General features: G+C 40.0%; 1 protein-coding gene across 1 annotated transcript; it reads right to left on the reverse strand.

The window, feature by feature from the left end:
* Nucleotides 1–8228: 8228 nt before the first annotated feature.
* On the reverse strand, nt 8229–26550 carry ITGB3BP (integrin beta 3 binding protein (beta3-endonexin)). Its single transcript, XM_010297564.1, has 6 exons — nt 26430–26550; nt 22584–22656; nt 15839–15917; nt 14634–14727; nt 12590–12649; nt 8229–8386 (listed from the first exon to the last, which is right to left on the reverse strand). The coding sequence occupies exons 1-6, from the start codon at nt 26548–26550 to the stop codon at nt 8229–8231; spliced, it is 585 nt and encodes a 194-aa protein (XP_010295866.1).
* Nucleotides 26551–26774: the final 224 nt, after the last annotated feature.

The following is a 26774-nucleotide window of genomic DNA, read 5'->3' on the forward strand; positions in this document are numbered from 1 at the left end:
TGGGAATCTTTGTCTCCAGAGGCTGGGGAAGCTCAGAACCGCAGCATTCCCCCCAAGCGCGGCTGGGTGACAGGCTGCCAAATGTCAGGCGGCTTCCAGGGAAATGACGTGTGAAGCAGCAAATTAAGATGGAAGGAAGCAGAACTTCAGGTTCTAGTTAGCCTGCTCTTTTGTGTTCATCGGGAGTTTGTGGTGCGATCCTTCCCCCCATATAAAAACATTAGTTTTGAGTGTATCTCTTTTCTTTGTCCTTGAGGTGGCCTCCAGGGGTGATAAAGTGAGAGTCATATGATCCACCCTGTGTGGAACTGGAAATGGTTCTTAACAGACCCAGCTGTTTCTGAAAGGCAAAAGCCTGGTACAGCAAGAGGTCGAAGAAACAGTAACTGCTTAAATAGCTAAGGCATGTGTGAGGAGTATTTGTGGCAGAATCTTAGTATGTAACTTTGTATTTCCCTAAAAAATGATTAAATACCAAATTTGATGGTATTTAATAATTGCCACAGTGTAAGTTAACTGCTGTAACTCATTGTCGTCCGTCATCACCTTCACTGTTATTTTCATTACAAGTTTTATTTTGTCCTTCTAAGACTACGCCGATCAACTTGATTTAGACTGGCATACAGTTCATTTACAGACTCCTTTCAGATCAATAATAGTTTAATTTCCAGCTACAGAGGTTACAGTCGGGTTGTATAAACCAGTGCTGGTTCAGGCTAACCTTCCCTTACTGTACAAAGCAATCATCTGGTGAGTCCTGTATACACAACGAAAACCAACAGCACAGAAAGCTTCAGTGAGAGTGCTGTGGAAGGTAAGCGGAGTGACTGATGTATTTCCCTTCAAACAATTGCTAAGGTTTTTTTCTGATCAGACTGCACAGGTATTAAAGTGCAAAAACATTTTTATTAATTAAAAACTCCCAAACATTGAGTGCATATGTGTTTAACCACAAACTGGAACACATTTATCGTTTTGGTTCTCAGAATTTTATTTGTAAAAATCAGTTTATCTCTTTTGAGTACCAGTACTTCGCAGTGGTAGAAAGGATAATGAAAAAGAGAAGAAAGTGGTTTATAGCAACTCTCCCCACGTATCATTAAATACTAAAAGTCAGCTAAAATGTTGACCTAAAAAGCAAATATTAGGAGAGCCACGTATGTTAACACAGGGCGCTTGAAGCCAATACCTTTATACAGCGTGTATAGAGGAAACATCTTCATAGACGACAAATAACATCCCAAACGGTGGCAGCCACAGGAAGGGAGATCGTGGCTTGTAAACAGCTTGAGTATGTTCAGGGCTCAGAATAATTCCTTGCACAACAGAGCTTCCTCTGTCTTTTGAGCCTAATCTTCATTAGAAAAAGCCATAAATTTTTAGGCAGGCTGTTGCAAAACCAGGTGCCTTTGTTTAAGTTGTGCTTTGGTACCTTTTGGGGGGTGATGAATGGATTATATAAGCCTATGCGCACACGCCCGCGCCCTTGGCCGGAAGCAACCATTTCCCACTGGAGGCCTGGCACCCAAAGTTCATCTTTTAATATAGTTTCTCCTCACCCAGTTCTTGTAAGGAGGGCTACAGTGACTTTTTTTTTTTAAACACAGCATAATTCTACTTTTGCAGTAAGAACATACAGAAAACACAGTTTATTTTCCAGGCAGCAGCAAACCTAAGTCAGCATTTTGTACACACGCTTGCATAAAACAACCATGATGTATTATTTACATTGAGATTATCTGCTTGTGCACATTGTTAAGTCTAAATAGATGCCAGAAATTTTATCTAGATGTGCACCTGCCTAGCGCAACGAGCAATCCCGTGCTGGTATTTGCTGGGGAGATAGGTTTACAGTCATTTCTTCTCTCCTTTTAAGTACAGTCAAGCAGATGTAGAACTTTGGGTTGATGTGGAATGCATTTTTTGCATAATGCCTGTGTGAAGATAAGGAATGACTAAAATAAATAGCAATTAGACAACAGCATGATCATTTGCGTGATCTGTTCAGAGTTACATGTCTGTCCTAGGTCCAGTCCTAGCCTCACTGCATAAAAAATACACTTGTACATCCTAAGGCAATGCAGGGCAACAGATGGTCTCCCTTGAATGGCAGTAACGTGTTAAGATGTTTTAAGGAAATGCTGTAGTTTTCTCAATGTTTTCTACAGATGATAAAATGATTGCTAGAAGATCATTTAGCTAGCACAACTATATTTTTTAAACAGTAAGAAAGCAAGCAAAGGACTTTACAGTGTTGGCCATGCTTGGGAAGGCATAGAGAAAAAGTAAATGTGTAGTCTTTTTTTTTTTTTTCTTTTGGCCATAAGGTGCAAACATAATGTTCACTGACTAGACAAGAATGACCTAATAGTAGCGACATGAGTGCTCTCTGAGCAAACTTGGAACTGAAGCCTTGTAGTTGTGGTCAGTGTAAGTTTAGCTGAAGCCAATAAGCCGGTGTAAGACTTAAACTGGTTACTGTACCGTGGAATGGTCACTCTCTGCATTCTGTAGGACTTGGAAATTATGCTGAATGGTGAAAAGGAGCTGCTGAAGAGGATGCTGGCTCTGCTCTCCTGCACTGGTTTCTGTCCCTCAATTATTCTGTTCCCACCCTTCGGTGTGGTAGTTGGAATAGAAAGAACCTTTGGCCTAAGCAGCTAGAAACTATTAGGGTAATATTGGCTTGTGGAAAGGCAGGGTTGTAAAACTTTTTTTTTTTTCCTACTAGGTTATTTGTGATTATAAAATAAAATTTAACCTTCATTGAGAAGGAAAATGTATGTGTCTGAGCTCACCACTGCGCTCGGTCATACAGCTTGTAAAAGCTATAGATGTTCTTTTCCATATTCAGTTGCAAGATTAGACTAACTTTCCAAGGGTGACATGTTCTCACACTATACAGGGAATTGATATAACTTGCAGACATTCTCATCTTTAGAGACATCTTTGTCTCACTAGACTTTATGAAAGACAGGAGCAACCAGTTTTCTCATGTGCAGGTAATACACGATGATAGGCAAGGTCAGTTGCTAACTGAGCTTCTGCTTACAACACTGCAAAGACAAGTAGCCAGAGGAGGAAGAATTAAAAAAAAAATGAAATGTGTGTTGTGGTCTCTGCTAGTATATTGTTTTATGCTTTCTGCTCTGGGCATGCTAAGAAAGTTGATGTGCTGGATTGAGCAGCAGCGAGCCCGGCCTCTGTGAGGCGCACGTGCAGAGATGGGGCAGGGGGTGGCTGGAAGTGGGCTGCGGCTGATGTGGGCGGTGGTGGGGGCGGCGCCTGCGGCGCCTGCGGCTGCTGCTACTTCAGCCGGACCATCTGCCCTGCAGCGCACCCCCCTCTCTTGGGAAGCGCAGCGCTTGGAGGCCCTGGGCTGGCGGAGCTGTTCTGGCAATAACAACAGAATGAAGAAGGATGCGCATGGCAGCGCTGCAGGAAAGCAAAGCCTGAGCCCAGGCAGTGAAGCTCCCCCGCCATCAATAGCGTAGCAGGGCTGCAGTAAGCAGCCTCCTTGGTGAACTGCAGGGTGTCAGTCGTGGCATTAAGAAAAGTACACAAATGTTCTTGCTTTCCTTACATGTATTAGACCTGAAATGTCATTCTTGAAAAGACCTCCAGTTAGAAGCTGACAGTCTTGATGAGGAGAAATGCTATCGGCTGTTTTAGAGTGGGACAGAGTTTCTATAGATCCAGCATGTCATTTTGCTTAACAAACCAGGAACAAGAAATGCCACACGCAGAGCAGCAGCTGGTTTCCTATCAAGCCGTGACAGCCTTGACTGCAGGCCTACATACTAGATCACTCTGCAGATGTTTTAATATTAAGGACCTCAGTCCTTATGATTATACGACCAGCATGTGGCAGCTGGAGAAGCCACGCAGCAGAGCGAGGGGCTACTTACCTCAGTCAAGGAGCAACTGGAGGAACGCAGAGCTGCCGGCAGTCTGAACATACTCTGTGGAGAGGAAGATCAGTTTTGATAAATGGAACAATGATGTTATTACAGAATTTATGAAAACACCCACACAAATGTAAGTAAGTAAGTTACTGCAGCGGTTAGGAGAATCCCTTTTACTTCATACAGTTACTGTCTCAACAGTAATTTAGGAGATTGTCTTAATTACTTGTGAGTGTATGCACATATGCTATATCATTACCAATGATGACAAAGCAGAACAGAACGCGTTGTGAGTATTAGAAGCTAGTCCTTCTTTTTTGCTATTAATAATAAACGAATAAATAAAAATCTACAAGGACCATATCAGCAGATTCCACAGAATCCAATCAAGGATTGCATGAGAGGAACAACCTTGAAGATGTGCCTGCTCACTGCAGGGCGGTTGGACTAGATGACCTTTAAAGGTCCCTTCCAACTCAAAGATTCTGTGATTCTGTGATCCCCTTAGTCCTCTGAGGGGATGGCAAAAAGAGGCAGCCACACCTGAGCCCCGTACTCAAGGAAGGCAGGGCCAGGGTGAAGGGCTGAGCAGACAGCTGGAAGAAGTAGAGGAAAAGTGTGCAAGGGTAGAAAGGAACTTGGGGAATGAGAACATGAAGGGAAAGAAGGCTCTGGAAGCAGGTGCATTGAGTGCCAAGGTCTCCGAATGGCTTTCTGCAGATGATCAGCTCTGGTCTCGGTACCCTCAATGGCTGCTAACAGTTCATACTGCATTTTGATTCCACCACCACAAAAGGGTGAAGAGAGAATTCAGAATTATTCGCTTTATATTAAAGGTACTGAGAACAACAAACAGTTATTTACAGCAGCTTATAGATAAAAAGATTCCTACTGTGAGGAAAGGGGCTGCATGTAAACCTAGACAGATGCATCAAAGCTACCTGAGACCTGGGTGGCAGTGGGGAAGGTTCTCCTCAGTCCCTCGGTTCTCATCTGGCACGCTCTGATTCCTTAGGTGTCACACACTGTCTCTGCGTGACGCCACGCAGAGCCCTGCCTGTGGGTCTAACGTGAGGTGCCAGTGCCCTTACCTGGAGCTGACCCAGACCAGGCCAGAAATTCTGTCCTAAGCTTATGAGACGTAAGGTTACTCCATGAAAAAAGGCATCTGATTCAACTTTGCCTCAGGTACACCTTTTCAGCTTTACACCTAATAAACACCGTTTGTTTACACAAATTATCATCAAAACCCTACCACTAACTATTGCTTAAAATAGGAAACTGTCCAGTCTTGTATGACAAGCAACAGAAAAAGACTGACATTTAATTACAAGTTGTTATTCTTTGGTTTCTTTATGCTAAATGCAACTTCCCAATTTGGTCTTTATGAGCCCTTTAATCACCGACTGCAGCATTCTGACTATGCAATACTTACTTAAAGAATCCACACATGCCAAAACAACAATGCCAAGATCTGCAATTCACTCAGAGAAGCTGTCTTAAAAAACATAAGCTGCCCAGATTCATAGAAAACATCATTAACTCTGCTTTCTTTCCAAATATATACCATGACAGCAATTTTTGACAGAACAGCCCTTTTTATAGTAATACTTCTACAGATGGCATTAAGATTTAGATATTCAAATAATCAAATAATATTATTTAGTGGTCATATGCTCTAAAAACTTACAATGCTGCCTGTAGCAGTTTAAGCTTTTTGTTTTGTTTTGTTCTGGATATATGAGCTAATGAAGATAAGGAGTTGCTCTTAAAAAACCCCAATAAAACACAGACACCCCCCCCCCCTTCTCTCTCTTGATATTTTTCTATGCAGAACTGCTAAGTAAGTTAAACTACATAAGACCAAAGAGAACATCAGCAAAGCTTCCATACGAAGATCTGTTGTGGCCAGAGCAGCCTGGCCAGGAAGGGATCTTGCGTGGAGGCGACCAGAAAGACGTCGGGGCTGCAGCGACTGCGGCACAAGCACGAGCTGGGCGCAGGCCCAGCCGGCCCTTGCTCGCCGCTCGTCAGCTCCGTGTTTTAGGGTTGCAGAGGGTAAGGCAGCGGCTGGAGAGTCACCAGAAACCTCACCCCTGCGCGGGTGCGGTGGCAGCAGCCTTGCAGCCCTTTGCCATGGAGCCTCCTGTCCCCGGCCCGCAAAAGCATTAAAAGGGCAGAATCTTCCCAAGTTTCTTTTCCCCTCCTACTTCCACTGCCATTCTTTCCCAAGTTTGACTGCTCTAAAACATTTACAGATCTAAAAAGCAGAGAGAAAAAAAATGTTCACCTGTCAGGTGATATAAAACCAATCTTCTACTAAATGTGCCAGAATAATTTTTCTCTACCTCAACCACAGTTAAAACCTTCAGTCTATTCATTACTGTCTTTTTATAGTATTTTTATTTAATAAAACCTATTAAGACTACCATACAAATCTCTTTACTTATGCTTTTATCTTTTAACTGATCAATTTTTATATTGCTGACATCCCTTCTTCACCATTTGCTCATTTAAAAATTCATAGTATATGAGCTATGTCTCTGGAGAAAACGTCTATAAAATTTGTTACAGCTGGCAAATGTGTATGAGTCAGTGATAGCACATGACTAAATGCTTCACAGAAAATAAAATTTGTTTCTGTAGTAAGCAGAACTGTTTAAATGTTATTTATTTTTATGTTTCAAAGAAAATATATTGTGAAGTGCTGCATTGATTTAATACGCAACAATGTCTGTGTACACGCTGTACAAGGAAAATTTATGAAACCTTTGCACAACTCCTTTAATTGAATTTTCCAAATCTCTCACCACACACAAATAATCAATATCTTCTGCAGAGAAAACCAGTCAGAATTATTACAGTCTTTCTTTTCAATTTTGTTGTCATCAGCACATACAGAGCACCTGGATATTTGTAATGTCTGGATAGCAAGTTATTTACACCTCTTAAACATATAATTGCTACTAAGTGAGTCCAAACTAATGTTTCTTTTCTTTTTTATTTAAAATAATTATATACATGGGAGAAAGCAGTATTTATTCTCATGTAGGAGTAGCTACATGTAGCTGTTGAAAGAACTACAATTCTTTTTAATTTTTCATTAAGCTTAATGACTTTAGAGTCCAGATCTACTAGAATTAAAAATTAATAGCTATTGCATCTGTAAAAAGGTACATAGGAAAATAGAGTATAAACACAAGTGTGAAATCCATGAATAAATGTGGCTGACACCTAAATATAAAATGCAGGTTGACAGTTCTATATGTATATACGTCTGAGGCCTACAGTCATATGTCTCATGTGCATTTCTGTATCTGCCACAAAAGTTAATAGCTTAATATTTCATCTACATAGCAGAGGATGTTCAATCATTGGAGAGGTTTGTAATCTGCCCTCTTCCTCCCATCCAAAAAGCTCATGATGTCAGTGACCTCAGACACAGACACTTCCCAAATCTCAGGCTGTATTTTAAAATACGCACTCTTAAGGTGCGGGTACAATCCAACAGACCCATAACCTGCTGGGAAAGAGCGCAGCCTTTGGGGGTCACACAGAAACCTGCCCGCCAGCTCCTTTACCTTTCAGTGGACAAGATTACTCCCCTGTCCTAGCAAAATCACTAGCATGGCAGATTTTGGGTACCAGGATAAGTAGTTTTTGTTACCTCTTCTAGACTGTAAAGGACTTTGCATGGTTACAAACTAAAAAAAAGACCCGCTTTGCACAGGATGAGAGAAGACGTACAGTCAAATTTACCCCGAGCAACAACAGCTTTTAATCCACACAACACAGACCAGACTACAACACACTCCTCCAGGTGCGCTTTGGGGCAACCTCCCAAATACTTTTGATTGTCAGCGGAGGAGGGCAGAACGATTTCTCTGGGTCTCTGCATGGGAACACTCAAAATAACTTACGAGTAAACAAAACAGGCGAGTTGCACTAAGTCCTGGTGTGCTCACCCACATGTTCACCGCTGAAGTAGTCTTGATTCAGTTTTGCTTAATGCAGTCCCATTTACAAGTGTTCACACGTAGGTATAACTTAAAAACGTAACTGAGATTAACTTTTCCCTGTGTCTACTTGTAGCAAAGCCTTGTGAGCAGAAGCACAGATAGTTCTTCCACACGGAAGAGCAGATGAACAAGGTCAGGCTCCTTTCCCACTCCACATACGGTTGAAGCTGCCTCACCAATTACATAGAACATAATATTCGCTTCCATCAGCTGGGTTCAGTTCCAAGGAGTCATCTACCAGCTGGGAACATGTGCAGTGCATCTGCACAATCTCGCTCTCTGATCTCTGCCGTTCGCCTGCCTCTTAAGGCCCTAAGTCGTGCCAGTCACGGTCACTGCTCTTCCAGAGGAAATCCTGCAAAGTGCTGCCAGCCCGCAGCCCCTTCGTGCCACCTTTGGCCATGAGAAATCTCTTGGCCCAAGGTTCTCTGTCCTGTGGTAAAGGCAGGTATGTACTCCATACTGCAGTTGCATTACAGATGTAGTCTGTGTAAGCGTCAGCTCTGACCTACGCAGCCTTGGGCATAAGGTTGACTAAGCTGACTGAACTTGAATGCAATTGAATACCAGGCTTTCGAGTGTATTTTCAGACCTTCTGAAAATATTAATTTTCGTAATTCAGTTTCACAGAATCACTAGGTTGGAAAGGACCTTCAAGATCATCAAGTCCAACCATTAATCCAGCGCCACCATGTCCCCTAAACCATGTCCTGAAGTGCCACATCCACACGTTTTTTGAACACTTCCAGAGATGGTGACTCCACCACCTCCCTGGGCAGCCTGTTCCAATGCCTGACCACCCTCTTGATGAAGAAATTTTTCCTAATATCCAATCTAAACCTCCCCTGGCGCAACTTGAGGCCATTTCCTCTCGTCTTACCACTAGTTAGTTGGGAGAAGAGACCAACACCCACGTCGCCACAACCCCCTTTCAGGTAGTTGTAGAGAGCAATGAGGGCTCCCCTCAGCCTCCTCTTCTCCAGACTGAACACCCTCAGTTCCCTCAGACGCTTCCCGTAAGACTTGTGCTCCAGACCCCTCACCAGTTTCAAATTTCTGTCTTAGTTTTACAGCCTTTCTGACTAGGCCAAGAGGGCAACTCGTATCTTGGCTGGATGCAGGACTTAAGTGCAAGAGTACTGATGACCATCATCTCTCTTCCAAACACTATGCAGGGACATTAATTCAGAGCAGACATTTCTGACGTGTGGCAAAACACCAAACCTGACCTTTAGTGTTAAGTGAACAACTGAAGTAAGCATATTGTTTTGCAAACACAAGCTCTAACTCTCCATCTAATAATAATCTGTTTGAAAAAAAGTCCTTCAGCATCATCTCTGTTACTTTTAGAGATAATGTACACCACAAAAAGGCTGCTGGAGAGATCTTGTCAAATGTTTGCTGGAAAGAAGCCTAGGATTTAACCGAAAGGACCTTGGTAGAACTAAGGAACTGTTGTTTGTGTCAGCATTAGAAGCTTCTTCCAAACAGATTAAGAACGTGGAGAACTGAACTTCAGAAAAGCCTCTATCACAAATGCCTAGGAGCAGGGCTCGCACAGACCACAGCATGTGGTTCATCCTTACAGTCAGCTCATGCACTGGTTCTTAAGAAAGAGGCCTACAGATTTGTTAGATAAAAAGGCCTTTCCCAACACCTAGGTCCAGCCCCTGCATGCAGATCATCATTTCCCTGAAAAGTGAGTATTTGCTTTAAGCAAAGGCAATCATGGTGTTTGTTCCATTTGCTCTCCAGGAATGGAAACTCTGGAAAGAAACTCCGTTTCTGAATAAATTTACTTGTGAATTCATTCGGTTCATTTAATAAATTTCTGCTTAGCCATTTCATGAGACTTACTTTTCCCAGAAAAGGTATAATGACATCTTTTCCCTGCAAGTGACTACAAAGTTGGGCTGAGAAAAAAACCTTACTTTTTTAGGTTAGGGTTTTTACAGTCAGAAAAATCCACAGATACGTTCCTGAAAATATACATCTGAAGTCTTATGTATTCCCGTTTTCCCCAGAAGATCCCAATGGAGGAAGAAGGACAGGTGGGAGACAGACACCCAAGTATGTCTAAAAGTCAACAAACACATTGTACTTTGAGAATGAGGTAAAAATATACTGTAAACTTGATTTACCCTCACTCACAGCAACTCACCAGCCATCCAGACCCAAGCTATTTAGTTGCTTGTACCCAAAGACCCAACACAAAGTCCAAACTCAAACTGACATGAATTGGGATAAACTTAGGGGATATTGTATTCTTACCATCTTACGGGTTTTGAGAAGGAACTCTGCTTATTAAGGAGGCATCTATATTTTGCAGTGTTTCTGAAATGGGATTTTATGTTTTGCCATATATACACAGAAAATTGGATTGGCGAGTGGGAACTCAGTATTACTTGGTCCCTAATCTCTCCAGTTTTGCTTTCATTAGTAATTTAAAGTGGCGTTAAATGAAAATTCATCTAGTTAAGCCTGATCTAGGCCACCACTACTCTTGCAAAGAGTGCAAACTTCAGTCACTTGTATTAAAAACAATATGAAACTTAGGAATGTTTAGAACTAAACTTCATAGATGTGATCATATTTGCCCATGGCCTTGGCAGGATGAACAACAGAGAAAAGAAAGTATTTTTTAATTTCATTACAAGATACAGTCTGAAAATAGTTTTCCTTAACACTGCGAGTATTTGATCTTCTGTAACACTCTCTTCTTGTTCTCACTTGGACAGCAGACAGAGTCATGGACATAATTTATGCCAGTGTTTTTCTTTTTGGGAAGCAAAGTATTAGTGTAATTTGTAACAACCAGCTTAAATAGCTTTCCTGCTTAGAATGTTATCTTCACTCCTTGAAACTCTGAACTTACTAAATTTTATTCCTTTAAAATATGCATATCACAACCTATGTATTTATTTTCAAAACACATAAAGAAATGTTTTGTACTGCAACATACTGACTAGATTTCATCTCTTGGCAGCTGCTTTACAGTTTGCTTACATTCTATTCAAAAACATTTTGTTTACTGTAAATGCTACTCATGGACAAACAATGATGCCATTTTTTATGCTGGTCACACAAAATGATATACTGAGTCCTACATAATGCTGCCCATTGAGCAAGGAATGTTTTGCATTAAGTAGTTTTAAGTAGAGGTTGTTTATGTAAAGTAAATAAATTTCATGCCTTGCCATGTGATGATAATGTGACATTCCATCTGTATCAAGCCACAGAACAGTCATAAGTTTTAAGTCTTGAGCGTAACTAATTAAAAATCATTACGAAAAACCACATCCAAAACTAAAGGCAAAGGAAAACATCTCCACATGCTTTTCTTTTATCTTCACCTCTCCTAGTACTGCATGTTCAAGACTGCAAAATTGAATTTATTCTTTATTAAAGCAAAATTGACATTGAAACTTCATCAAAGTTGGTCAACTTAAGCTCATAATTCCACTTTCTGTCCTACTTTCACAAAATATCTAATTTCTCATCTAACAAGACTGGATACATGCTTAGCGTTACGAGCTAGTTTCTAGAGCAAAGATGGAACTATAAACGTACATCCTGGTGACCGTTAAAAAGCAGTGCACAAAGGAAGCAATGACTGTTTAAATCTGCAATGGCCCAGAGCCTTCACCGTTATCAGTGCCAGACAGGGGCTGTGATCATTTGAACATAAGGACATAGGGAGCTGTAAATCAGAAATAGCAGGTTGCACAAATGAGCCAAATTCCTTAAAAAGTGATGTCACTCCTTTTCATTTTGTGATAATTTGCTGGAGCCAAGGAAACTTAAGTTTGATCAATTTTCTTTCCCTTAAGAGAATTGCCCAGAGCAGAAAGAATTAAGGCCCATGGAAGAGCAAATAAAACCAAAATCAAAGGGGCTGCTTGTGATATGAAGCGGCCCTGCTGGTTGGGACAGCTGACAGACAAAGCAGTAGAGATGCCATCACCAGTTTTGATTCTGGTTTTCCTCTGTTTTGAGATAGAATGCGTGAAGATAACAGAAATACCAGAATATCAGCGGTGAATGTTTGTTGACTTTACTGGGTGTGAGAGAAAAAAAATAAATCTTGCGTGTATGCCCCCCGCCACCTTCCCAGCTAGACAAGGGACTGAAGTGGCTATGTGGGCCACACTATATTAAATGCCACCAACTTCAAATATTTTCACAGCACTAGTTATGATGAAACCTAATAGTTAGGATTTCACAGTCCCCTGGAGTGTGCTAAATATCTCACGATACATATAAGGTGACAAAGCTTTTCCTGCAAAAACTGTGTGCTACTTGGCTTATACACTGAAAATGCAGAGGGAAGGAGGAGAGCAAGGAAGAACAAGGATAAAAAGGTATGTAAACTCTTATGACCTGACTGCACTTATTCCTAGACCATGCCTCAAGTGCAAGATCATTAATAACTTCTTTCTCCTTTACACTTCGATGGAGAAATCCCCAATACAACGAAAATAGCCGAAAAGATGAAATTTACATCTGAGTAGCGCCAAAGTTTTCAGAAGAAACACGTTTGATTATTATCATTTTCACATACTAAAGGTTACCCAACTTATTTCAAGTGGAAAGAAGTAAGAAGGCATCAACTAAAAGGAATCATCAAAACATGTGTTACACAGGAGTTATAAAAAAGTTTCTTACCTCGGGCAGGAAGATTTCCATGGGTTTTTTTCAACAGCTGCAGTTGTTCTGCTTGATTCACTAGTCAAATAAATAAATCTGAAATCAATAAATGTCACCCCAGAGATTTCAAAGACAATAATACCTATGCTGCCTTTTTTACCTGCAAAGCACTTGTATTTTTTCTTCAAGCGATGACAAAAAAAACCCCTTACCTACAGATTGTGCTCAAAAAAATAAATTAAAAAAAAAAAAATTTCAAAATGAACCAAATTTTGAGAAGTTGTGCTTATGAGCCTCGTACCACATTTTATTCCCATTTTTTGTTTTCTAGTGCTGACAGGTGCCCAATTCAGAGATGGGGGAAAGGATGATTCTTTCCCATCTTGAAAGCAACAAGAAGCTAACAGAGTGAACCTAACAGAAAATGTCAACAATAGGTCTGACATCTCATTTGCAGCCTTCTCCTGGATACGGCAGTCTTGCTGCCCTATCCACAGTGTAGGGTAGTAATGTAAACACCGACTATTTTCAGAACACTTCATTTTGTGTAAGAAAGCATCTGGTTATATGCATTACAGTGGGAACTAGTACAGCGTATACACATGCAAAAAGAAAACCGAATGAGCATTGAAATACAAGTTAGGAAAGAAATGGTAATTTAAACAACAGGAGTTGCTGGAATGGTGTGGTGCATAAATTCCACTGCTGGGGCGCATGCACCTAATGCATTAGAAGAGTCGCAGTGCTCTTTGGTAGGAAAAATTCTCTAGCACCTGTGGCTTTACTGGCCACCGTTTCCAACTGTGAACAAAGCAGCAGTCCCAGTCACCCTAGGTTTTGCTCTCCTATAGCTCCAGCATTTTTACACTCCGCAGAAAACTGAGCAACTAGACCGGTTGTAAAATAATATATATTGGCAAAACATCACATTTTCTGCAGGTTAAGAAACTGTTTTATCTTCTTTGTCTGCTTTTCCAAAGACTGGACACAGGGACTATGTACATGCATATATTATTCATATTCCTCACTCAGCGGGAAACTAGATTATCAGAGGTTGGTATGAAAAGTCTACAAGAACAATGTTATATATGCGAACCTTTGAGAAGTAGTGGTAGGAGACACACACCTGCACCACAAACATGCCATGTGGGTACAGATAAAAGGTGTTGCTATTGTGAAAACAAATGAACAAGCTGTTTGAGGCATAAAGATTAGGACCTCTTGAGTGCCTACAGCTACCTTCCACCATTTTGGACTCCTAAAGGAATAAGCTGGTAAGGGAGATTTGTATTTCTTCTCCCTGAAAGCCACTAGATTTTTCTCCCTGCTATTCTCCATAATGCAAGTTTTTTGCATTAGAATATTTCCCTGTCACACACTCCCCTTCTTGTTGCAGAGACAGTTGGAAAGAGAAGTATGAATGCACTTTTTGCTGCTGAGAATTCACATGTCCCAAGGACCTCCGACTTGGAGTAAGGATATAAAGTTTCCTAAAAAATGGACACATATAAAGGAAAATACTTGGCTTTCTGGGTTCCTTTGGAGAAGTATTACAGATGTGCCACCTGTAAAGTGTGCTTATCCCAACACAATAAGCATGTGGTATGTCCATCATTTAAAGACACATGCATAGCAGTTTTTAAAGCCTGGAAACCTATATTCAGCCTAATCCTCCTAACAGGCAAACAAACAAAACAACTTCCTTGCAAAAAGAGAAGAAAGGCAATGCAATCAAAGTGCAAACGTTTAGTCTAATCACTAGCTAACTACCCACTAAGTATCTAACTATTTACATAAGAAAAGGTGTTGCTCTTGCAAGTTTTTCCTCCCCATCTGTGCCTGTGAGTTAGAAGAGCGGCCGTTGGGGTTGCCTTTCTTTTATGTCCCTGGTTGGATGCACAAGGACATTTAAGGTGCATTTGTCCTGACCAAAAGAACTCGGGAGTCCTGGGGTATAACACTCCATTATAGCACAGAGTGGGGTATGACGCTAGGAAACGTTTGGGGTGATCATTGTTAGATTGTAATAAAGGGGATAAATATTACTGAAAAACCTCCTTACTTAATACTTGGGTTTTCTGCACTTCAGTATGCAAGACGCAAGACAAGTCTGAGACACCAATAATATTTTCAAGCTCTCTACTGCCCTCTAAAGCCTGGAAAAAAAAAACAAACCCATAATTAAAGACATTGTTAGATCTCATTCCTAAACTAACTACTTAGATGTCTACAACTTATTAAAAACATCTGAAAGAATGAACTTTTGGAAATTTTTCATAAGCTCTAGATGGTGCATGAGACCCCACCTCACAGAAAGTCAACGGGACTAAAAAGTTTAAAGGTGTAAGAACATAGGCTATTTTTGAAAATGGCATTCAGGTGCCTTTGAAAGTGTTACTTAAAAATCTCTTGTTATTTACGCTTCATTCGTAAGTCTTCAGCTGTTTAAACAGATTAACACTTGACCCCCAGAAAAGCAATCTTGGCACATGTACAAGCTTGCTATAATATGTTAGTAAAATCGAAATCTACAAACGTTTTAGATTCTGTTGAACACTCCTCAGCATTTCATGGTAGACCTAAAACCATACACTATCAATCTCAGGACAAATAGAAAAGATTTTTCAATAGAGTTTTCTAAATAAACATTTCAATTAAAATATTTTAAATTAGTATTAGTCCTTTTTGTAAACAAAACATTGTCAGACCACATATGCAAGTGAAATAAATCAACACAATACTTTGAGTACACTGAATTTTCTCAGATACTGATATACAGCAACCAACCTTGTGCTAAATTTATTCAGGAAACAAAATGTGAATAAAACAGAAAAGTGATTTGCATTTTAGCATGTATTAAACAGACTATTAAATGATGATACGTTAGTGGTAAATTAAATAGTACAATCACTTCAACACAAAGGGATGTTTAATCTTCAAGGACATAAAAATCTACGCAGTAATAATTCATATTTCAAGTTGTAAATAATAGTTGATAACTACTTCATATGCTTTTCTTCATGTACAAAATGAGGAGTGATACAAATCAAAAATGGTGTGCTTGGAAAAGCAACTCCTCTAGTTTAAAAAAAAACAAACTGTGGTTTCTTTTGCATTTTCTGGATTTCCAAGTCAAACCTGCCTTGTTTCACATACTTCATTTGCTTCCCTATTCCTTAAAACTCAAATGTTGCAGATAAGATTTTCATTTTTATTTCAAATCCTATATTAAAAGTAGATTAAAAAATAAATCAGTGTAAATCAGACCTGTAGGCTTGTCAGATTTGCTCTCATTTTCAGAATTCTAACCAATGAATTTTTCACTTTGGAGTGCAATTCCATGAACCTGCATAAAAAGTTAAAATAAACATTTTCAATTAGCCATCACCACTTGCTGAAAATCAGTGTTTACAATGTTTCCCAGAGTTTCCTCACATTGTAATAAGGATGGATCTAGATAAGCTGTGAACAGATGGGCTGTGCAACCCAACTGTGTCATATAACACCAAATATAACTTGCCTTTGGTTAGGATTTATATGCCAACTGACAAAAATACATATATCCTAATGTTAAGGATAGGAACTCAGGCTCAGCAATATTAGAGGATTTTCTTATGATTGTGCAGGAAGACAATGGTAAAAACAGGAATGTAACTGATTTGTTCCTAATTTAATCAAGAGGACGAGCTCCCCAAACCCATGGACTCTAAGACTGTACGACACTGCTTGGTAGCCATAGGAAACATGAGAAGTTAAAACTGAGCCCAACAGGGACAAACATCGTGTGATGGTATTTGTTCAGCTTTGTTGTACTATCTCCGCTTTTAAACCACGAATATATTTTACTACCAGTGTAAAGATGGTCAGCTTTCAGAGTTTAATGGGTTTTGCAATAAAAATTAAAATAATATCCAATCAGATTAAATGGCAGACTTTAATGCATGATTAAAGATTTGCACTGAATATGTATTGAAAAAAATTCCTACAATGAATGTTTAGACTATTTCCTCTTTGAACCATGTAAACATTGAAATCAAATGGAGACAACAGAGAAATAATCTATTTACTGCTTCCTCTCACAGAAGGGAGAATTACCCTTACAAGAAATCCCAAATTTAGAAACAGAACTACAGTATGAGAAAAACTTATCACTGTTGTATTTCAACATGGGAATAGAAGGTTATGCTGAAAAGAAAATGCTAATGTCAGTGTATTGTACAATATATTTTCCACCTGTAAAAATAAAGTGTATGGAAGTTCACATGAATATTACTGTGTAGGTGTTACTTTATAAATATGTTTTACTGGCATGTCACTGACTTCTGCAAATCTGGCAATTTTTTAAAAACATACTGAATTATTGAATGCAAACATTTGCATGTCAATGATGACTATTATTACTCAAATTGTTCTGCAATTCAAGGTTGCTGTCACTAAGAAACAAGTCTATATGTGTTGACCAAGGGATTTACTGAACCCAAAAAAACCCGCCAATTAATCAGTTTCCACTGGTATAACTGAAGATTTTATTTTTTACTAACGTACCATCCAAACAATTCTACTATCTGTCAAACTCCATCACTTAGAAGATACTTACTGTCCTACAATGAAGAAATTTCAAGCTAATGGTGAGGGAAAGCATCCATTAAGAGAAAAAATCCCAAACACATTGAGAGTTCAAGTGCAATAATCAAAAAGAAAAGCTACAACTTCAAACATAAGAAACATAACACTTAGTTCAATAAATGTCACAAATATTATTTGTTAAAAAAAAAATAAATGCATGCATAAACCATCTAGCCGCAAGGGAATTTTCGCCTGGGACACCAGGTACAACCGTGATACAAATATTTAATACATGGTATTTTTCCATCTTTTTTCTCCCTGCCCTGTCCTACTGAGGAGGGGAGTAATAGAGTGGCTCGGGGAGCACCTGGTGTCCAGACAAGGCCAACCCACCACAGTCCTTTTTTTGGCGCCCAACGTGGGGCGTGAGACAGACAACAGCAGTTTTGTATTAAGCATGCTATAGCTATAGGTACAGCAGTTATTAAGTGGCAAGCTCCTGTGCTGCTCACGGAGTTTGTTGGCTGCGCTGCTTATCTCTTTATTTTGCTGAGCGTAGGAACATGTTAATACAAATAACGGCTATGCGCTTTGCCCTGGCATTGACGGCCTTGCTGTGCTGGGGGAGCTATCTTGTGGAATCCCTTTTCCTACCTGGGACTGGTGTGGATGGCGTTATTATACAGTTCCCAAGGTCCTTGTTCACCCTTACGTGAGCTGTTTAATACTACTAATCAACACTGTTAGCACATTATGGGGTTTGTGGAATCTGGTGTCGTCCTGGTATAAGAGAAGGCAACTTTTGGGTGAGGCGATACTGAAATGTGCCCTGAGGCAGCCGGTCCCTGGATGGCAGGGTGTGTGGAAGGATTTGGGTAGGTTCCTAGGGTGGTTATCACCTCCCATAGCCTGAGACCTTACACCAGAACAGGCAAGCAACCCTTGCAGACTGATGTGCCGCCTGACAGAAGGGTGCCTTGCCTACCCCAATGGAAACCAGCAGCTTCTATCTAGCACTGTACTGGGGCCTGGCTTGTGCCTTTTGATGGTTGGACCTGATGAGCTTAAAGGTCTTTTCCAACCTTAATGATTCTATGATTCTATCGAGCCACAGTTCAGTACTCTCAGAGGACTGTGGTTGAGGCAAGGACCCAAACAACAACAACTGCAGTAACTGCCCCAGTAGTGAAAAAGAAACAGTGGACGAGGAAAACAAGGGGTCCATATCATTGATTAGTGATGGAGAAGGAAGCAGAGGAAAGGTTTGATTGAGAAGGTGGTCCTTTGGCAAAGAAATTGGAGGAAGGAGTGAGAGAATTCGGACAGGAAGCGGAAACTACCCGGTCCCTGACCTCATCAGAACTTCAAGACATGTGGAAAGATTACATCTGCCAGCCGGGTAAGCAGATTGCTGCCTGGCTGCTCTGATGCTGGGATAACGGGGCCGACAGTTATCAGTTGGAAGGAAAGGAAGCCCAACAACTGGGACCCCTTGCTACAAACCAGGGAATTGAGAAAGGAATTGGAAAAGAGACAGCAATTTGCAGTCTCTGGGGACAGCATGTCTCAAGTGTGAGGGCAAGATATCCATTCAAGGAAGATCTTGTGAACTCCCCAGGAAAGTGGACTAAAGCAGATGAAGGCATCCAGTACCCAAGAGAATTAGCGGTGCTGAAGTCATCTACAGTGATCTAGATGATGATGATGTCTCCAGAGATCCAGAGGATGTCCTGTGTACATGGGCCATATGGAGGAAGGTGATTCAAAGTGCCCCAGCGTCATATTCTAACAGCTTGGCAGTGATGTATTGCCCGGATATGGATACACCAATCATGGACAGAGTGTCTTCTTGGCTCAAAAACTTTGAAGAAAATCTCTGTACCTCCTCATCCCTATGGGCCAGCACCTTGGCTATCGGGGTGCCCCAAGAAATCAGTCCTGTCCTGCCCTGGTCAGAGGGCAAGAGGGGCCCCAGGCACATTCCGTGTCACACACTCTAGTTCTTCCTGCATGACCAAGGGGAGCATATGAGAAAGTGGGATGGTGAGCCCACCTTTAAGCTGGAAGCCCATGTACACTAACTGAGAGGGAAAACAGCTGTTAAGAAGGGCCCACCCAAGAACAGCTTAGTTGCTGTAGAGATGCAAGGTGGCAATCAGCGATGTCCCAGACACAGAAGAACTGAAATCACCTCCCTTGATCCTGGTGAGAGGACTTCTGGTCTGGCACTGCAAGGGTCAGGCAGTGAATACTCTGACCAGGAACAGGAATAGAGGGTCCCTGCCTTTGGCCAGGAGAAGGAAAGGGATGACTGGGTATACCAGACTCTGTGGATTCAATGGCCTGGCACATCAGACCCACAGAAGTATAAGTCTTTAGCAGACACTGGTGCATGGTTTACGCTGGTGCCATCGGGGTATAGGGCATGGAAGCCATCTGGGTCTCTGGAGTGACAGGGGGATGCCAAGAATTGTCTGTACTGGAGGCTGAGGTGAGCTTAACAGGGGACAAGTGAGAAAAGCACTCCATTGTGACCGGCCCAGAGGCCCCTTGTATCCTTGGCATAGACTACTTCAGGAGAGTACCCAGTAGGCTTTTGGCATAGTCATTGTTAACACAGAGAAGATCAAACAGCTGTGTACCCTGCCTGGCCTCTCAGAAGATCCCTTTGTTGTGGGATTGCTGTGAGTTGGAACAGCAGGTACCAACTGCTACCAGGATGGTGCACCAGCAGCAATATCGCACAAACCGAGACTCCCTGGCTCCCATCCATGAGCTGATTCATCAACTGGACAGTGATCAGCAAGACTCACTCACCTTTTAATAGTCCCATATGGCCAGTGCAAAAGTCTGACGGAGGGTGGAGGTTAACAGTAGACTATCGTGGCTTGAACAAAGCGACGCCACCACTGAGTGCTCCTGTATCAGACATGTTAGAGCTCTGATATGAACTAGAGTCAAAGGCAGCCAAGTGCTATGCTACAACTGACATTGCCGATGTATTTTTTTCAATTCCTTTGGCAGCAGAGTGCAGGCCACAGTTTGCTTTCACATGGAGGGGTGTCCAATACACCTGCAATTGACTGCCCCAGGGGTGGAAGCACATCTGTCATGGACTAATCCAAACTGCAGCAATACCGCCCTGCCAGTGAGCGGGCTGGGGGTGCACAAGAAGTTGGGAGGGGAAAGAGCTGGGACACATGACCCAAACTGGTCAAAGGGATATTCCATACTATATGATGTCAGCTCAGCAGTAAAAGCTAAGAGAAAGCGGGAGGGATTCATTATTATGACATTTGTCTTCCAGAGCAACGGCTATGCATACTGAAGGCCTACTTCCCAGGAAATGGCTGGACATTGCCTGCTCATGGGAAGTAGAGAATATATCTTTTGTTTGCCTTTGCTTCTATGCGCAGCCTTTGCTTTTGCTTTATTAAACTGCCTTTATCTTGATCCATGAGTTTTTTTCCATCTTAATTTCTCCCCTCCCTGTCCTGCTGAGGAGGGGAGCTATAAAGCAGCTTGATGGGCACCCGGCGTCTAGCCAAGATCAACTCACCATGTACATACAACAGAATACAGAAGCAAAATAACAGAATCTATGTATATTTAAACATGATGAAAGAAACCCACTCCAGTACAAAACTCCAACTCTTTTCAAGTTGGTCAACTGGCCTGCATGAATACTGCACTAGCATGGTGACACTTCTTCCAGTCAGTATCAACAGCAGTTACAGCAATGACCTGTTGTCAGAAGTAGGAACACAAGGAAAGTACAAAGAAGCTGGCCAACAAGGGAATATGTAGGCAATGGAGGTTTGCATTACACTGAGAGGTGAGCTCTTAGTGACAAACTGGGGTAACAGGAAACGCACCTCAGATTTTGGAGAGGAAGTATCCCAGACCTTACAGACATAATTTACATAACAATTTGAATTGGATGCACAGGCACTGGGCCTGAATGAAATACAGGACAGCCACATTACACAGAATGATAAAAACAAATAATGTTGTAGAGGAGAGAAGATGATATGTGGTCTAGCCATGTTAATGCTGTGCTGTGAATTAGACTTTCTTGGACGGATGTCAAAGATATATGTTAAGATTCCACCAGAGGACAAGCTGAAGCATCAACTAAAAAGGCAGGACAACACAAAAGGATAATAAGATTTCAAGAACAAAAATGTAGACAATGTTGAAGAAAAATGAGAATAAAGATTTCTTTTTGAAATTTTGCTAATAAGAGATCACAAGAGTCCCTGGTGAATGCAATTTCAGTTGAGTAAAAAGGATGGAAATGGATGGGGGACTATCTAGGATAGTATTGTATTAGCAGCAAGAAATATGAACATGCTCACTGAGGAAGGAAACTTTCAGATTTTTAGTCAGACTAAAGCTTAAACTCCAAGTAGTTTTACTGAGCATACACAACTTCCATATTAAAAAAAACCTCATAACTTCCAGGATTTCCAAATTGGGTAACTTCCCATAAAGACAAAAGGCATCCCTGATACAATCCAACATAGAGAGATTCACAACTTTCCACTTTTTCACCAAGTTCTATCACAGATTAAACAAATATTTCCTTTGCCTAACTCTTAGGTGTGGGTATGTTTGTTTTGGCTGAAATACATAACAAATTTAGCCTGACACCTCACCGCTGGCACAGAAAATTTCAATTCACTTTTCAGCTGAGGTTTGGCAATGCTGTAAACAATTAAGTATGTTTTTCATAACAGAAAAGATCAAGGAATACTGACAACATGAGACACTAGCAGCCTTACTTCTAATACATTTTGTCACTTCTCCTTCCTCACATCTATCAAGTTTAGGAAAGCAGTTCATCAGATATTTCACCTGAAACATTTATTTAAGTGCTTTACTAACTTTGTACTGGCCGAAGTCCATTAGTGTCAGAAATCTTATAGCTTAAAATAAGATTGTGGCAGAAAAGACAAGCATTTTAAAAGACTTTGTAAAGCAAAAATGAAGTTTCACCATGACCATCTGTGGCTAGTTTTTAATCAAAAAGTGTCCTGCATGACTGGCCCTGTATCTTTGGCAGTTAATGCTTCCAAAAACAAGGTAAAGGAATGTACACTTTCAGAAGAGTCTGGAAAGGCAAAACATACTTTCTTTTCAGGAGTTTAATTATGATACCTCATTGCGTAGTGACTCCTGTATGTATATGAGTGTGACTCCTGTAATTAACACTGTCATATGCCCCACACTACCAGTGAAAGACAGAACGGGCTGGACAGTTGTATTGCAAACCCTGCATTAATCTGTACCTATAACTGTAAGCCTGCCATTCAGTGCCTTTGAATATCCAGTGGAATTACAAGTATTAAAAAATAATCACTATTAATTTAGTTCTGTATGAAATATTAACCTTTCATAAATAAAAGTCAGAGCACTGCACACACAAAACACTTAATACACTTACGCATCCTCCTCTGTTTGAGGCTGCCCTCTTCTGGATAATCTGCTTTCTGAATCGTTCCGCTCAGTTCCATCTCCTAGGAGGTTCACATAACAGGAAAGAAACAATAAAGATAAAAATAAGACACTGAGTATTTGAAGCACACAAAAGAGGTGTTAGTATGAACCCTGACTGTTCCATGATCTTTTAGGAAGAGGAAAAAAACCCCCAAAACTCACTTACGAAGTAGGACAGATTCTCTTATAATGAAACACGCTAAGTTCACTATAATTTATTCTCGTAATTTGACCTCTCATCAATTCACAGTACATTTATATTGGTGGAAACCTTGGGATTATAGTATTAATAACTGGAAGTTAGTATAATTCTGAAATATAGAAGACAGTAGTCTTCTACCCAGAAGCTTTTTATCCTATTAACTGCCTAAATACAGCAGATTAGCATGGAGCATTACCATGAAAATACTGTAATGACTGAGCAATGAAACCTCCATTTTCCGTTAATAAAAAGTGCCTGGCCCCCAACTCCATCTTGTAAACAACTACAAAGAGATACTGCAAATTACTTCCAAAGGCTCTGACATGCTATATTGACAATATAATATTCTAGCTCATCATATGATGGGGGATGATAAATCATATGCCAGTTGCCATTATTCTGCATGGCGAGTCATATTTCTACATTTCAGTGCACTGATATTTTGAGCAGTTGCATGTTTCCGTGAGGAAACAGGAACAGGATATTACCACAAAAGTCCATTCCCATAGCTTGGTTAATAAAACCTAGGCTCATGTGTGGTGTTGGTAAACTGGTGACCGCCTTTCTGTCTTTGTAGGTTGGGCATTCTGAAACAACCAGATTCCAACAGAAGCATCTAACACAGACTGCTCTCCCAAAGCAGGTGGACAGGGGGATGTTTTCAGTGATGCCGATTAGATTAAGAAAGTTAGTGCTATATTAAATTAACACCTTTGGCTCACTGGCTGCTATCTACTTGAGATTATTCAACAGCCACTTACCAAGGACTCATTATGTATATTGTTACGTATAACAATACACCTCTGATCACAAAAGACTTTCTGAATTTACATCTATTTACACAACTTATACAATTCAGACAGAAATCATATTAGAACAAAAAGATTAAAATTTTATCTTGTGTATCAATTGCTATTGTTTTTAAAGTCAGTACATTAGCTGGTCAATTCTGCTTGCCCTTCAATTAGCATATCAGGAGGGTGATGCACTAGCAGAAAAAAGTACTGCACGGCTCCTAACTAAAAATATATACTGTCACATTTGGTAGGATCCACAGTACAATAGTCTTTGGTGAAGCTACTGAAGCTAGTGAGGCTGTAGCTATTCCTAGTATTATGCTCCACACAATCTATATAGTCACCTTTCAACACTTCAAGTGTTGCATCTGTCTAGGTTCCAGCAATAAAGAGGTCACATCTAAAGCAGAAATGACTTCTGTTTAGTTGTGGCTGAAGTTGAAGACATCATATAATGTGGAGTTTTTGTAACTTTCAGCTTAAGAATTTGCATATGATAAAGACAAAATGGTGGAGGTGTATGCATACATATGAAGAGGGAGAGGCATAATCATGCATTCATTCTTTTTTTCTGATAACAGTTTTCCCCTTAAACTTGACATCATTAGTGCATTTAACAATTAGTTACTTGGAATTGCATACCAGTAAGTCAGCTTTAGACTTCACTGTACTTGTAGCCAATCAGACTATACTTATCTATTCAGAACCAAAAAAGATCTTTTTTTTCTGGTGCCAAAGAAGTTCACAAGGTATTTTAAATTAGTTCTTATGTACTGTCCCTCCAACAGATGCATACAAGTTCTTACAAACACTTTGTATTGAACAGCTGTTACTGTAAGGTGAAACTCACCTTTAAGTGAAAGATTTGGAGAAAACTACTACAGGTCTTTACCGTGGCCTTAACAAATGCATTGATCCTAGAACAGACCCTCTGGAATGAGGTGCTTTTCATGTTTCACTGTAATACGTCTCCTTTCTGACATCAGACTGAAAAAGAGAGGCTAACTAAGCATTAAACACTTTGATTTCTTCTTGCTAGATCTAAATTATTACATACAAGTATCAGCACTCAAGGATAGATTAACTTTTAATATTTTGTAAAATACTTAGAAATACTTCAGAATGACAAGGTGCTATAAAAGTTTAAGCTGTTTCGCTTTAACAGTACCTTAACATTAAGGCCCCAAAAGATTTCATTTTTAATTTAAGTACTAGTAGAACTTGCACTTAAATCAGTCATCAATTATCAAAGAGATACTACTTTTAGGCCAGTACTATGGAATGGCAAAACTCTGGATTGATCTGAATAAAAATAAATTGATTTAAAATAAATCTTAATAATACAGTAGCCAACAATGATGAGAAACTAGTGAATATTTAGTATTCTTTTATTTTATAAATTTATGTCATAAACGGGTTGTGAGATTTTGGGTAGTTAGCTAATAGATGAATTATCAGGCAGCCCAAGAGGACATACATAGGACAACATCATAAAGACACACTATCTTAGAACCGGGTTGGTTCATGTCTTCTCCTAAAACAAATGTTACTTTTCAATAATCTTAGCATTCTGTAGGTATTTAGTCTTCTTTGAGGCACTCCTCCACACTGTCATTAAAAAGAAAGTCATGTTCATAAGACAAGTAATTTCCATCTGTCTCTTCAGTGAGATAGATGCATGCAATTTTGTGTACTTCACATAATGCAAAAATAAGTTTTTACAGCTAATGGCATTAATTTTGTAATAATTTTCATTCTGTTATTTTCTTATATATTGGTCACAGAAAAATAGAATACAGCTTATACTCTAACACCTCACTTAGATGTGATATGCGTAATCTATTAAAACACTCCAACACTTAAAAGTCTTTTCAGAAGAACAAAAGAAATTGTTGGTTTAAAAGGACAACCTGAAACCTGTGATATAAGAGGAAGTCTTATATACTACCATCTTGTAGCTATATGAACATAGGAGAAAAAAAAAAAGATGACTAATATTACATTACTGAATAATTATCCATCTAAATGTCAGCTATGATCATGTGATCAGTCTTTTTATAGGCAAAAAGAATGTTCCCCGATGCTCATACTTAGTATCAGTATGGAAATACAGTACATGTTCACTTTTCCAATTGACATCCTAATAGACAGGCATTTTAATACAAGACATTTTGTCCCATTTTTTCTTTCTCCTAAAAGATAAGGCATGTAATAAAAAAGCAGAGATGCTGAAATAAGTTTTAAAACTTGTAGTAGATTTAAACATTTTTATTATCATCTGTTGTGCCACCAAAAAAGCATAAACTAAAACTAAAGGAAAGAGGTCATTAAAGCAGTTAATTACAAACATGTAGGGATATTCAAGAGAACATATTTAAAGAGCCATCGCATTTTTAATTTTATATCTGCCTGCTATCATTACAGACAATTTAAAAAGCTTTTTGCAAAGGGAAGTGTTAAAGTGTAGGTGGATATTCAGCTATGCTGAGATATAGTTTCATATTCTGCAGACAGCCACAAAATTAAAATCTGCATTTATACATTAAAAAGTAGAAGTTTTTTTTCAGAACTGCTTTTGTGATGTGGCAACACTAACAGAGAGCTTAGCACTCCCAGTGCCTCAGACTGTACTCAATGGGAACATAGATTGTTCTAATCCAATTCTTCCCTCAGGATACAGGCAATCTTAATTCAGCAGTCATCAGTGGCTAGGTGTAACGTGCAGCCACACTTGAATCTGAATACTTATTGCTCCATTCTGCGTGAGAATGTGGGATGCCACATTGTGACAAACCAATTAACCGAAGCGTGGTATGAGCTGACCTTTCTATGACATGACAGATGCCAGTAGAGGCATACCAATTGATTGCACTAACAGCCATATCTCTGAGCTGTCGAAGAACACCTACTAGCATCTCTTCTCATTGAAGGGTTTCTTTGTACAGGATGAAGAGATTCACATTTACCACAAGGAAAAAAAAAAAAAGAAAAAAGATACATAGGCTCTTAATTTACATCCAGGAAGTACCACGAAATCCTGAGACCGGTATAGGAGTTAATACATGCAAACACAAAATTTCCTTCTTACTGATAACAGCAGAGATTGCCACAGAAATCTGACCTAGGAATACTTTGAAAA

This window comes from Phaethon lepturus, unplaced genomic scaffold (genome assembly GCF_000687285.1).
Source record: "Phaethon lepturus isolate BGI_N335 unplaced genomic scaffold, ASM68728v1 scaffold1012, whole genome shotgun sequence".
In the NCBI taxonomy this organism is placed as follows: Eukaryota; Metazoa; Chordata; class Aves; order Phaethontiformes; family Phaethontidae; genus Phaethon; species Phaethon lepturus.

What these genes read in the sequence shown, in the direction of transcription:
- ITGB3BP (XM_010297564.1), bottom strand. Translation starts at nt 26,550, where the DNA reads ATGCTAGTAGGTGTTCTTCGACAGCTCAGAGATATGGCTGTTAGTGCA. An exon ending in CCTCAAACAGAGGAGGATGC is followed by an intron (nt 15,918 to 22,583) that starts GTAAGTGTATTA and finishes CTTTTTATGCAG; the next exon opens with GTTCATGGAATTGCACTCCA. An exon ending in CAAATCTGACAAGCCTACAG is followed by an intron (nt 14,728 to 15,838) that starts GTCTGATTTACA and finishes TTTTTTTTCCAG; the next exon opens with GCTTTAGAGGGCAGTAGAGA.